This window comes from Petaurus breviceps, unplaced genomic scaffold (genome assembly GCF_028583685.1).
Source record: "Petaurus breviceps papuanus isolate PSGF00001 unplaced genomic scaffold, PetGlider_PUasm1.0 229, whole genome shotgun sequence".
Taxonomy (NCBI): domain Eukaryota; kingdom Metazoa; phylum Chordata; class Mammalia; order Diprotodontia; family Petauridae; genus Petaurus; species Petaurus breviceps.
The window spans coordinates 27954381-27969569 of NW_027185903.1; the positions used below are offsets into that span (position 1 = coordinate 27954381).

General features: G+C 35.6%; 1 protein-coding gene across 1 annotated transcript in view; it reads right to left on the reverse strand.

Annotated features, from left to right (window-relative positions):
• SREK1IP1 (SREK1 interacting protein 1) overlaps nt 1–15189 on the reverse strand; it is a 53437-nt gene that overhangs the window by 23458 nt on the left and 14790 nt on the right. Inside the window, exon 3 of the mRNA XM_069096410.1 lies at nt 621–764. Within this exon, the coding sequence (XP_068952511.1) occupies nt 621–764 (144 nt within the window). The remainder of the gene's footprint in view (nt 1–620; nt 765–15189) is intronic.

Genomic DNA, 15189 nt, shown 5'->3' on the forward strand with positions numbered 1-15189 from the left:
CTTAATGTAATCAGTACAATGTCATCCATAAACAAAAATATCTGGAAAGACCCACCATCTCTTAAGGAATCCTTCTTCAATTTAGACTCTGCATTCAAGGGATACATTTGATCAGCATCCTTGTTTTTATGAGTCACTCAATATTAAGAAGTAGATAGACAAAATTATTTTTGCCACATTATATTTTTAGGAATCTTGTATGATTTTAATATATGCAAGACAGATACTTTGTTGGAGAAGTGCCTTCAAGGTGCCATCTTGCTTTTTTGAATTAAATATTTTTTTATAGTGATCAAATAACAAGCATAGTGAAATCATTCTCTTCACCTTTAAGTCAACTATGACTATCAAGATGTGTTCTCCTATAAACTACTATTGAATGATCCCACTCATATGTTCATCAAAGATACCCTAAATGAAAATGTAAATTATTCCTACAAAGACTTTATGGAGTTGGGAAAGTAGGTATATGGGTTAGTAGTGCTATTCTTGATTGTCTTTTCTTTCAGTAGTAAAATGACATTTTTAATATACTATGACAAATTATGTACAAAATGAAACAAAGTATTTGAAAGCATTAGAAAGGTTTGTTAGTATGATTCCTAAAATGTTTTGCTTACTTTTCTCAGGTAAAGTCTGCATTTTATCGAGTTCCTCAGCGTCTTCTTCACTGTCTTCACTACTTGTGCTGCTGACATCCAAAACTATGTCTCTTTTGGGGTCTACTCGGAGAAAATTGCGGCATTCAAAAGTCAGGTGACCAGCTGAATATAACAAAAAAAAATTTAAATGACAAAATTTAGGTTATGTTTGAAAATTATAAATATTCAATGTAATAAAGACAAATCATAATTTTAGTAACACAGGATGAGAATGTCTTAACTTTTATAAGACTGGAGGCTATTAAAGTTGTTCCCTGTTTGACAAAATACTTTCACACAGATTATCTGATTTAAGCCCATAAGGCAAGTAGGGCTAGAGAACGCTTTGTTCAGGCTGACCTACCTAGAGGCAGATGACCTTAGAATCTGACTTTTGCTCTAGTACTACTTCTACTTTACCAGGACACTAGGAGAGAAGACAAACATTTTTTCCTTTAGTCAACATTTTAGTTTCCATCATATTTCTTCTTTTAAAAACATTTTTCTATTGGGCTAAATAGCATTTTTTATTCTTATATGTACAAATATAGGGTCTTCTTTGATTTCTACATGTCAAACTTTTCTATATTCTATCCACATGTACTAACTAGGCTGTTGAAATCATTAAGAGAGCTTTTGTTCAGCAGCCTCTAAAATGTCAATATACTATTTAATCCTTGCTTACTATGCCATTAACAATATTTAATGTGTTTTTCTTTAGGGTACCTTTAAGACCACTTATAAGTATAAGCTTATATGATACATCAGTAGCAAGGAACCTATTCACTGAAGTAAAAGAACAATACCATGTGTTTTGACCTGTAATAGCTTTTTCATTTATTAGACAAATGCATTTTTTTTAATCAAAGTTATATTTGCTCAGGCAAGGAATAACTTAGATTATAGTATATATTTGCAAGTAGACTCCATCTGTGAACAGGATAAATAAGCAGGAGCTTTGGATATACCTTCCTATGAAAATGAAAGAAATGGAAACAGGAAATAGCCCCTGGTAGGGGTGAGTTAATAGGAAGAAGGGAACTCATAGAACTAAAATAAGTGTTTTCCATATAAGGAAGTAAAGAGAAGCCAGAAAATAAATGGGAACTAGAAATAAAGCTGTAGTAGCTCATCTTTTTCAGCAGAGACATTGAAGTAAAAACAGATGATTCCCATGTAAACAGAAACTTCAAGTATTGGTCCTGGTGACATATACGTACTTCAGGCTATAATACTAAAATAATTAACTATAAATATAACAATTAAAATAAAAAAGTTAAAATTAATTAAGATGATTAAATAATAAAAATTAAGTAAGTAAAATGACTAAATAATTGAACCTTAAATTGTGGTGAGTCAGAAAAACCAAACTGCTCATATATACAAAATGAATTAATTCATCAAAATCACCAGGGACTGTTTAGTAGATTTTCTTCTGGCAGGAATCAGAAACAGGGCTATTTGTAGGCAGAAATAGACTACTATTAAGACCAACTGATGCTTTTAATATCAGAATTTCATCATTTTAACAACTTTTAAAGTGATGTGAGCTCCCTGATTGTCTTCTGCCTTTCTTTGTATCCTTAGCCCTTAACATAGTGTCTGACATATAGTAGACACTAAATAAATATTTACTGACTGATTGAGTGAAAAAAAATAATGGTATACATTGTTATTCTTAATACATTTTCCTAAAGTTTAAATATTTTTAATAGTTGGAAAGAAAAAAAGTCCCATCAGTTTTATTAAAAAGTGTTTCTATCATTAATGTAATAGGCCACTTTATATGATGGAAAAAGATGTTTTTTTTTAAACATAGCTATAATTTTTAAAAGACATATTTATTGTAATTCTAATACTCTTTTTGGAAGTTGGGAGAATTTGGCCTTATGTCATCATATGGCACCCATCATATGTTATTACAAATTTTAAAAATGTCATTTGCAGAAAACTCAAACATAATCCAGCCAATATATAATTGTAGCAGCAAGCAACCCAGTGTCCCTGGGGTGGCTGCCAATACAGGTTCTTGGATCTGCTTTGATAAAGGAAAGCAACTCAAAATGGGTTAACAAGCATACTTTAATCAGTCAAACATATATTGTTTACCTAGTTCAGGGGAAAAAGGTCAGCACCCAGAACTTCAGAGTATACAGACATAAGAATTATCAAGACAGAGAAACAGATCAAGTAAACAGGTTTCCAAACTGTCCAACCATTACATCCATACCTAATCAACATCTGGGTTTTTCAAAGCTGGGGGGCTCTCAACAACGGCTTCCCAGAGTCTCATCTGATCAAATCACAGAACACTTCTCAAAGTGAGCCCCAAAACAAAGCCTCAAATCAGGGTTTATATAGCCTTCTCCTGGCTCAGAGAATGTAACAACCTTCTGGATCCACTGGCCAATCAAAAAGTATCTACTGAAAAACAAGCCTCCCACCCCAGGCTCCAGGTGCACTTTAGCCTAGGGGCAGGGAAGATCTTCACAATTTGCATTTCCATTACAATAATCTAACACAGTTGCATTAGAACACTAACAGCTTACCCCACTGAAAGTCCTTAGCACCTGGCAAAATAATTAAGAGTGTATAAAGAGAAAAAGAATGAGAGAATTGTAATTGTGTGAGGAGCAGCTGGAAAAAGTTACTGAATTTAGTTATTTTACCTTTTAATCTGTTAAAAGTGGAGCTCCTATGAAAGACATAAAGAGGAAGCCAGAGCTTAAAGAAAACACTTTTTATAAGAGGAAGGAAATAAACTCAAAAATTTTAAAAGGATAATTTACTTTAAACCTCAGACAAATTTATTTCAGAGGTTCATAAAGAATTAACAGAAGGCAACTGACTTAAATATATACTATTACCTAAGCAGCTGGGGAGTGTACATAATCATGCTACTTTGTATCTTACCAGACGTTAATAGTCAAATGGTAGTATAAACAGTGTATGCATTTTTATTGCCTCCCTCCCACAACCTCATACATTTGTGTTTTGAAGTTCTGAAAGTAGACAATTTACAGTATCAAGAAATAAGTATTCTTTGATGACAACTTCAGTTGGATCAATAAGAAAACAAATACTAAACTATGATATGGTCATAGCAAAAATACTCAAGTCTCCCCCAAATCCTCCAGAAACACAGATTTCTATGAAAAGTAATCAAGAATGAAATAAAAAAGCAATGTGGAGTACATACCTGACCTCTTAGGCTCAAGAGGCTTTTTTTAGTCCATGGAGAGTAAATTGGTTTCTTGTCATTTCTGACATAAGTAATTTTTAATACTGAAGCCGAAACAGCATATTACAGGGGAAATAGCAATGGACTTTGAGTCAGGAGACTTGGGTTTGAATCTTGGTTCTACAAGTAACTAGCTGTGTGACCAGGAGGGCATGTCACTTAATCTCTCGGAGAAAATTTCCTCATGTGTAAAATGGCAATAATTATAAAAATACGGGCATTACAAATCTCACAGAATTCTTACAAAGAGAATACTTCAAAGAAACAGGTAACCCGGGGGAAAAAAATCTTTGCAAGTAGCTTCATTGATAAGATTCTCATTTCCAAAACATATAAGGAACTGATTTAAACCTCCAAGAGCCATTCCCTAACTGATAGATGGTCAAAGAACATGAGCATGCAAATTTGTAAAAATTGGTTTCTTTCCCTCGATTACATGTAAAAACAATTTTAGCATGAATTTTTTAAAATTCTGAGTTCCAAATTCTTTCCCTTCCTCTGTCCCCTTTTCCCTCCTTGAGAAGTCAAATGACTTGATATAGATTATATATGTACAGTCATGCAAAACTTATTTCCATATTAGCCATGTTACAAAAAAAACCCCACAGATAAGAAAACAAACAAGAAAAATAAAGGAAAAAAGTATGCTTCAATATTAATTAGACTTCATTAGTTCTTCTCTGGAGATGGACAGTATTTTTTTACTAAAAGTCCTTTAGAATTGTCTTGAATCATTGCATTGCTGAGAATACCCAAGTCATTCACAACTTACCATCATACAATATTGCTGTTACTATGTACAATGTTCTCCTGGTTCTGCTTACTTCACTTTAGCAGTTCATATGAGTCTTCCCTGGTTTTTCTGAGAGCATCTCACTTCTTACAGCACAACAGTATTTCGTCACAATCATATACCCCAACTTGTTTAGCCATTCCCCAATGGTGGGTATCCCCTAAATTTTCCAATTCCTTGCCACCACAAAAAGAGGTGCTCTCAAATTTTTTGTATACATAGGTCATTTTCCTTTTTCTTTGATCTCTTTGGGATACTGATTTATTAGTGGTATTATTGGGTCAAATGGTAAGCAATTTTATGGCCCTTTAGGCATAGTTCCAAATTGCTCTTCAGAATGGTCGCATCAGTCCACAACTCCAACAGTGCATTAGTGTCCCAATTTTTCCACATTCCCCAAAATTTGTCATTTTCCTTTTCTGTCATATTAACCAATCTGATAGGTATGAGGTTGTAATGGGAATGCAAATTTGGAAGATCTTCCCTGCCCCTAGGCTAAAGTGCACCTGAAGCCCAGGGTGGGAGGCTTGTTTTTCAGTAGATACTTCTTGATTGGCCAGTGAGTCAACAAGGTTGTTACATTCTCTGAGCCAGGAGAAGGCTATATAAGCCCTGATGAGTAGCTTTGTTTTGGGGGCTCACTTTGAGAAGTGTTCTGTGATTTGATATGGATTCTGGGAAGCCGTTGTTGAGAGTCCCCCGGCTTTGAAAAACCCAGATGCTGATTTGGTATGGATGTAATGGTTGGACAGTTTGGAAATCTGTCTACTTGATCTGTTTCTGTCTTGATAATTCTGCCTGTATACTTTGAAGTTCGGGGTGCTGACCTTTTTCCCCTGAACAAGGTAAACGATATATGTCTGACTGATTAAAGTAAGCTTGTTAACCCAATTTTGAGTTGCTTTCCTTTAACAAAGCAGATCCAAGAACCTGTATGGGCGGCCACCCTGAGCACGCTTGGGGTGCTTGCTGCTACAGAGGTGGTACCTGAGAGTTGTTTTAATTTGTACTTCTCCAATCAATAGAGCATTTTTTCATGAGTATAGATAGCTTTGATTTCTTCTTCTGAAAACTGCCTATTCATATCCTTTAACCATTCACCAACTGGGGAATGACTTGTATCATTATAAATGTGACCCAGTTCTCTATATATTTGAGAAATGAGACTTTTATCAGAGAAATGTGGTACAAATTTCCCCCCCTCAGTTTCACGCTTTCCTTCTAATCTTGGCTACATTGCTTTTGGTTGTTGTAAGGGTTATGGGATTTAAAGATCTTCCATGCCCCATTGGACTTGCTGATGTAGCAGGAAGGGGCGGAGCAAGAGGAAGCGGAAGCCAAGCTAGCGTTCCTGCGGTGGCTGGCGGTGGTGGCAACAGCGGCGGCAGCAGCAGAGGCAGTGGTAGCACGAAGCCCTTTTTTTGAGTTAGGACTGCTAAGGACTTTCTGCTAAGGACTCCTGCTGAGGACTGCCAGGGGCCGGAGCTGCTGGGAGCGCGCTTCCAGGACGCTGGGTGGTTGCTGTGCGTGGGGAGAGGAGGACCTTTGCCTGAGGTAGCCTGTTCTGTTTTAAAGGCTTGAAAATGTGGGTGCTTTCTACTTTATCTACCTGTGCCAATGTCATAACTACTCTGATGACTTTCACTTTCTGGTTTTGGGACTCAGTCTTTTGGTATCTTAATAAATTTTCTAGTTTATTTCCTCATATGGCAAACATGACGTATTTTGTAATGGATAATTATATCAGCATATTTGTAATCTCTATAGGCATTGTGAATATGGCATTGCTGATACAGTTGTATAAAATCTTTTAAATTTAATATAATCAAAACTATTCATTTTACATCCTGAAATGTTCTCTGTCTTGTTTTGGTCACAAATTCTTCCCCTTTTCCATAGATTGACAGGTAAAATTTTCCATGCTCCCCTAATTTCCTTAAAATATCACCCTTTATGTTTAAACCATGTGCCCATTTTGACCTTATCTTGGCATACATGGTGAGGTGTTGGTCTATAACCAGTTCTGGCCAAATTGCTTCCAGTTTGTTTTCTTTTTTTTTTGGTCAAATTGTGAGTTCTTGTCCCAAAAGCATGTATCTTTGGGTTTGTCAAACACTAGATTACTATGGTCAGTTACTACTGTGTGTAAATCTATTTCATTGATCCACTACTCTATTTCTTAGTCATTACTAGATTGTTTTGATGACTACTGCTTTATAATACAGTTTGAGAACTAGTACTGCTAAATCATCTTCCTTCATATTCTTTTTCATTGATTCTTTTGATATTCTTGGCCTTTAGTTCTTCCAGATGAATTTCATTTTTTTTTTCTCTCTCTATAAAGTAATTTTTGGGTAGTCTGATTGGTGTGGCACTGAATAAGTAAATTAATTTACATGGAATTGTCATTTTTATTATATTGGTAGGTCTATCCATGAGGAATTAATATTTTTTCCAATTGTTTAGATATGGCTTTATTTGTGTTGAAAAAGTGTTTTGTATTTGTATTTAAATAGTTCTGGGTTTGCCTTGCCAGGCAGACTCCCAAGTATTTTATACTGTCCATAGTTTTTTAAGTAGAATTTCTCTATTTCCTGCTACTGGACTTTGTAAGGAATATGTAGAAATACTGATGATTTATGTGGGTTTATTTTATATCCTCCAACTCTGCTGTAGTTAATTATTTCCATTAGTTTTTTAGTTGATTTTCTAAATATACCATCATATCATCTGCAAAGAGTGATAGTTTTGTTTCCTCACTGCCTATCCTAATTACTTCAATTTTTTTTTCTTGTCTTACTGTTATATTTAGCATTTCTATTGAATAGTGGTGATAATGGGCATCCTTGCTTCACCCCAACTATATTGGGAAGACTTCTAGCTTATCCCCATTATCCCCAAATAATGCTTGCTGATGGTAGACAGATATTACTTATCATTTTAAGTAAAGTTCCATTTATTCCTATGTTTTCTAGTATTTTTAAGAGGAATGAGCATTGTATTTTGTCAAAAACTTTTTCTAAATCTACTGAGATAATCATATGATTTTCTTCCTCATTGATATGGTTAATTATGCTGATAGATTTCCTAATACAGAACCACCCTTGCATTCCTGTTACAAATTCTACCTGGAGTTATTGCTGCAATCATCTTGTTCCTGTTTTATTCAAAGTGTTCATTACGGAAATTAGTCTTTGTTTTTTTTTTTCTCTGTTTTGGCTCTTCTTGGTCTAGGTAGCAGCACCATATTTGTGTCATAAAAGGAATTTGGCAGGATTCCTCCTTTGACTATTTTTCCAAATTGTTTATAAACTACTGGAATTAATAGTTCTTTAAATGTTCAGTAGAATTCACTTGTGAATCCATGTGATCCTGAGGATTTTCTCTTAAGGAGCCTATTGATGGTCTGTTTAATTTCTTTTTCTAAGAAAGGGTTATTTAAGTGTTCTATTTCCTCTTCTGTTAATCTGGACAATTTATATTTTTGTAAATATTCATTCATTTCATTTGAACTGTCAGATTTATTGGCATACAACTGGGCAAAATAACTCCTAATAATTACTTTAATTTCCGCTACTTTGGCAGTGAATTCATTCTTTTCATTTTTGATACCGGTAATTTGGTTTTCTTTCCTTTTTTTAAATCAAATTAACCTATGGTTTATCTATTTTATTGGTTCCCCCTCCTCCCCATAAACCCACTTCCTAGTTTTATTTATTAGTTCAATGTTTTTTTTTTTTTTTCTGTCAATTTCATTAATCTCTCCTTTGATTTTAAGGATTGCCAATTTGGTGTTTAAATGGGGATTTTTAATTTGTTTTTTCTATTTTTTTTTTTAGTTGCATGTCCAATTCATTGATTTGCCCTTTCTCTATTTCACTGATGCATTTTTGTGCTCTTTTTCCATTTCGTCAATTCTACATTTTAAGTTAGGATTTCTCTTCAGTGGATTTTTGTGCCTCTTTTATCATTTGGCTAATTCTGCTTTTTAAGATTTTGTTTTCAGTATTTTTTTGTGCCTCCTTTACCAATATGTTGACTCTTTTAATAATTTTCTTGTATTACTCTTAGATCTTTTCCCAATTTTTTCTCTACCTCTCTTATTTGGTTTTTTAAATCCTTTCTGAGCTCTTCCAGGATTTCTTTTGGAGACTTTGACCAATTTGGGCCTGTGACATTCTTCTTTGAGGCTTTAGATGTAGGTGTTTTGACTCAGTTGTCTTCTTCTGAATTTGTTTCTTGCCCTTTCCTGTCACCATAGTAACTTCCTGTGGTCAGGGTTTTTTTTTTTTTTAATAATTTTTCCAGCTTATTTCTTTACTTTTAACTTTATATTAAAGTTAGACTCTGCTCCCAAGGTAGAGAGGACACTGTGCCAGCTTTTAGGGTTTTCATGCTACTGTTTTATTATTATTATTATTTTAAGCAATTGGGGTTAAGTAACTTGCTCAAGGTTACACAGCTGGTTTTTTCTGGATGTGGTGCTGAGAATCTGAGCCCGGATTTGATCCCCAGGTCATCCCAACACTGGAGCTGGTGCTCTTACTCGCTGAGCCACCTGGCCACCCCTAAGCAATTGGGGTCAAGTAACTTGCTCGAGGTTACACGGCCAGGTGTTTCTGGGTGGGTCCTAAGTGTCTGAGCCTGGATTCGATCCCCAGGTCATCCCGACACTGGAGCCGGTGCTCTTACTTGCCACCCCTATGCTACTGTTTTTAGAGCTAGTTCTGAGGGCCTGTAAGTTTTTGTATCTTCCAAGGTGGTATGATTTAAGGAGAAGTTTGGTCACTGCTCTCCTGGCACTTTTCTCTGCCCTGTAACTGTGACCAGGGCTCCTGCTCCCCTGCAGTCACAAGTGTTTTCACTCCTTATGACCCTGGAGATTTAACTTAGAACCCTTCTCTCCTATGGCCACAAGCATTCGTGCTCCTTTCTGCCTTGGACCTGAGACCAAGGTCCTTGTCCCTTTGTGACTGCAAGCACTTTTCTCCATCTTAGACCTGTGACCAGGTCTCTGCTCCCACATGGCACCACATATTTGGGCATTCTTGCCCTGAGAAAGGCAACCCAGAACCATGTATGCAATTGGAATAGGATTCTGCACCCAATGTCAGCAAAAGGTCCCCTATAATGTCTTTCTAATCAATTTTCTGAACCCCTTACTGTGTGTGGGCTAAGAGCTCCCAAAGCCACAGCTCTAGCTGCCTCCAAGGCCTGATGCTGCCTGACAGGGGCAGGGTCTGCACTGAATGGCTCTCTAGGTCTGACCACCACCCAGTGAGACAGACCTTTTCTGCCAATCTCGTAAGTTGTCTTGGGCTAGAAAATTTTTTCATTCCAACCTTTTGTTGCTTCTGCCATTCTAGAACCTTATTTGAGACATTATTTCAAAGTTGTCTAGAGGGGAATTTGGGAGCATTCAGGTGAGTTCATGTCTTTACTCTACTGACTTGGCTCTGCCCCTTGAAGAGGCAGATTTTTAAGGAAGAAATCAAAATTATCTACAGTCACATAAAAATACTCTAAATTGATAAGAATTAGAGAAATCTGAATTAAAGCATGTCTGAGATTCTACCTCACACCCATCAGACTTGGTCAAGTTGACAAAAAAATGAAAAAAACAAATAGTGGAGTAGCTGTGGGAAATACAAGTATATTAATACACTACTGGTGGGGCTGTGAAGGGTCCAGTCATTCTGGAAAGCAATTTGGAATTGTACCCAAATTTACTAAAATATGCATACCTTTTGACCCAGGAACACCATTACAATGTCTATAATCCAAAGAGATCAAAGAAAGAAGAAAAGGAACCATATGTGTATTGAAATATTTATAGTAGCAGCTCTTTTGTAGTAACAAAGAACTAGAAACCAAGGGAGGGACTCTTGTAAACTGGGGAATAGCTAAACAAATTATTTTATATGAATATAATAAAATGTTATACACCCTAAGAAATGATGGAAGGGATGATTTCCCAAGAAATCTAGGAAGATTTGAATGAACTGATGAAAAGTTAAGTGAGTAGAACCAGGAGAACAATTTATGCAATAACAACACTGTAAAAACAAACTGAAAACTGTTAAGAACTCAGATCAATGCAATGACTAATCATAATTCCAAAGGACTCATAATAAAGCATGCTACCTACCTCCTAATGGAGGTGATTGACTTAAGGAGCAGAATGAGACATATTTTTTTTGGCATGGCCATGGAGGCAAATTTTTTTGCTTGTCTTTGCATATTTGTTATAAGGTTTTTTCCCTCCTTAATGTGGAGTGAGAGGGAGAGAAAATAGATTTTTATTAATTAAAAAAATTTTTTAAAAAGTATTTGTAAATCTTAAAACATAAATATTTTATAAATTAAAAATTTGTTATAAATATGATTTAATCTTTAAGATTAAATTATCATTGACAATTTTGCTAAATAGAGAAAATATTTATTTGGAAGCACAGCTCTCATCCTTAACTTGAAAAGTTCATTTATTTCAGACAATGAAATTATTAAAACAATCCTATAATCACAAGTATCTTCAATAAAGCATTAAATACTTTAAATGTAAATTACTTAATATGATATGTGCTGCTTTTAATTTATTTTTATAGCTAAAGAAAGATAATTTTCCTTTGTAATCAATTCAAGGACACCCACATTTCAGGCATGAGAGCAAAATAAATGGATTTATGAAGCTCTTTCTGTTACTACTATAAACAAAAGAAAAAGGTTATGGTCCAAAAATAATGAGCTGACTGATTTTGTTGTCCATATTGAAAAACACTTGTTCCCTGAAAAGGGCTTTATCAGTAACATCTGTAAAGATGTAAACCTAACAATAAGAAAGGTTCAGCATGCTATGTTGGTAGCTAGGCAACAATAATAACAAAAGCTTCCTATCATCTTAAGATTACAGCATGAAAGAATAATGTGAAAGGAAGGGAACCTGAATTATCAGAATCTATTTGTAGGATTCTTCCCTTTTAATATGCACAAATTTTGCTTGTCGAAAGGGGGAGAAAAAAAGAACATTTATGTAAGGAAAACTGAAAAAACCGGGTTAAATCAGCTAAGCTGTTGAGGACAAAGACTGTTCTTAGGACCTGAGGAAAGAACATCACAGGACCCATTTGAAGACAGACAGTTAACTGAAATAACAACACTTGCAGAGTACTGTAGTTCATAAGCTCATTTGCATTTGACTATTTTCATAGTTTTAAAGGTTATAACTGAGAAATTATAAATAAAAATTTTTTTGAAGGCTATGAGAAGATTTGGAGGTGATACCTGACAGAAAGGTGGAATTTTAAAGTTTCATATCTTGTGAGGGGTGGATCATTACCTAATTTCAGCCATTAGAAGACAAAGAGAAGAAGGACACAGGAAAGAAGGGTGATAAAAAAGATGAAACAATCAGGAGAGGACTTTGGGTGACAAGATGGTAGAGTGAGAATGTGGAACCCTGTGAAGTCCTACCAAATTTCCCTCCAAACAACTAGAAAACCTCCTTCAAACTGATTTAGGAGCAGGGAAGCAGCTTAACAGTATGGTGGGAAAGGACTGTGTCACTGGGGTAGGAGGGAAGCAAAGTCCAAGAGCATCAGCAACAGATGCCAGGCTCAGCACAGGGGGCCTGCAGCAAGTCTCCAAGCCTGGGGCAATCCACCAGCAATCTCCTACCCTCCTGCAAACCAGCAGCACCTAGGCAAGTGAGCCAACCCCACACCCAGCAAAAGCCACCAGCAAGGCTTTGACCCCACTGCTGACCAGTAGGTGAAGCCCCACCCCTGGAGTCTACCAGCAACAAGATTACCCTTCTAGGGCCTGCTGGCAGAGAGGTCCTATTTCCATAGCAACCCAGGAGCAGGGCCCTACCTAGGGGGCTGACCAGCAACAAGCCACCAGAAAGACTGATACAAAAACAACCCAGTATAAAGGTTCTACCAGTAAGGAAGGCCAGTAGCTAAACCCCACACCCAGGGGAAGCCAACAGGGAGGTTCCACCCCAAGTACAAACCAGAATGGTAACAAGCAAGAAGCTAAGTCCTGAAATCCAGTGAAAGCCAGCAGTAAGACCCTGAGCAGCACCACAAAAAGCTTGGGACAATACAGGACCAGAGCCCAACTCTCACATAAAAACACCATCATGAAAAAGGCCAAAAAATGAGCAAAGGACAAAAAAAAAAGAACTTGACTATAGAAAGTTACTATAGTGACAGGGAGGTTCAAGGCATAAACTCAGAAGAGGACAATAGTGTCAAAACGGCTACATGTGAAGCCTCAAAAAAAAAAAGTTATTTGGTCTCAGGTCCAAAAAGAATTGCTAGAAGAGCTTACAAAGGGTTTTAAAAAGCAAATTAGAGAGGTAGAAGAAAACTGGGAAAATAAATGAGAGTAATGCAAGAGAATCATGAAAAGAGCCAGGAGCATGGGAAAAATCATACAGAAATTTACTGAGGAAAATAACTCCCTATAAAATAGAACTGGATAAAATGGAAAAAGAAGTACAAAAGATTACTGAAGAAAATAATTCTCTAGAAACTCAAATTGAATGAGGGAAGCTAATGACTCTAAGAGACAGTAAGATACAATAAAATGAAATCAAAAAAGTAAAAAAAAAAAATAGAAGAAAATGTAAAATTTTCAGTGGAAAAACAACTAATCTAGAAAAAAGATCCAGAAGAGATAATGTAAGAATTATTGGACTACTTGAAATCCACGATAAAAAAAAACAACAACCCCCCCCCCAAAACCTGGACAACATCTTTCATAGAATTATTAAAGAAAACTGCCCTGATAGATTAGAACCAGAGAGAATCCACAAATTACTGCCTGAAAGAGATCCCAAAATGAAAACTCCCAGGAAAATCAGAGCCAAATTTCAAAGGTTAGAGAAAGTATTGCAAGCAGCCAAAAAGAAACAATTCAAATATCATGGAGCTACAGATTGTACAGGATCTGGCAGCTTCCACATTAAAGAAGCAGAGAGCTTGAATATGATATACTGTAAGGCAAAGCAGTCAGGATTAAAACCAGCAAAACTGAATATAATCTTTCAGGGGAAAAATTGATATTTAATAAAATAGGACTTTCAAACATTGCTAATTAAAAAGACCTGAGCTGAATAAAAAATTTGACTTCCAAATATAAGACTCAAGGGAAACATAAAAAGGTAAAAAAGAAACAAGAGAAAATAATAAGAAGTTCATTAAGGTTAGACTGTTTATATTTCTACATGGCAAGATAATACTTGTAACTCTTAAGAACTTCATTACTATAAGAGCAATTAGAAGACATATATATGTATAGACAGAGGGTGTGGGTATAAGGTGACTTTGATGGGATGATACCCAAAAAACAAAATAAAAGGGTAGGAAAGAAAATTGTACTAGAAGAAGAGACGAGGGGTGGGGGGAGGTTGAATGGCGTAAATTATCCCACATAAATAAGGCATGAAAGACATATTATAATGGAATGGAAGATGGGGGTGAGTGGGTGGCAGGAAAAGCTTAAACTTTACTCTGATCAAAATTGGCTCAAATAGGGAATAATATACACACTTAGCTGGATACAGAAATCTGTCTTACCCTATAAAGAAGTAAAAAGGAATGGGGATAATAGGAAGAGGGAAGATTTATAAAAGGGAGGGTAGACTGGGGAAGGTGGTGATCTAAAGTAAAACACTTGTGAGGAGGGAAAGGGTGGGAAGTAAGAGAGAGGGTGAGATAAACAAGGTGAAAATAGCATGGAGGGAAATAGAGTTATCATAACTATAAATGTGAATGGAATGAACTCATAAAATGGAAATGGACAGCAGAATGAATTAAAAACTAGAATCTTACAGTATGTTGTTTACAAGAAACATCTGAGAGAGACACACACACAGGGTAAAGGTAAGGGGCAGGAGCAGAATTTATTATACTTCAGCTGAAGCAAAGAAAGCTGGGGTAGCAATCACGATCTCAGACAAAGCAAAAGCAAAAACAGAACTAATTAAAAGAAATAAGGAAGGAAACTATATCTTGCTGGAAGATAACACAGACAATGAAGTTATATGCATAATTTTTGAAGGAAAAGTTGAATGAGTTACAGGCAGAAATAGATAATAAAACTATACTAGGGGGAGACTTCAACTTTCCCCTCTCAGAACTGGATAAATCTAACCAAAAAATAAACAAGAAAGAAGTTAAGGAATTGAATAAAATTCTGGAAAAGTTACATAAGGTAGATCTCTGAAGAAAACTGAATGGGAATAAAAAGGAATATATGTTTTTCTCAGCAGTACATGACACTTACACAAAAACTGACCACATATCAGGACATAAAAACCTCACAACCAAATGACAAAAATTAGAAATAGTAATACATCCTTTTCGGATCATAATGAAATAAAAATTATATTCAATAATGGATAATGGAAAGAGATTAAAATTTAGACAGAAATTAAAAAATCTAATCCTAAAAAACAAGTGGGTCAAAGAAAAAAATTATAGCAATAACTGATAATTTCATTAAACAAA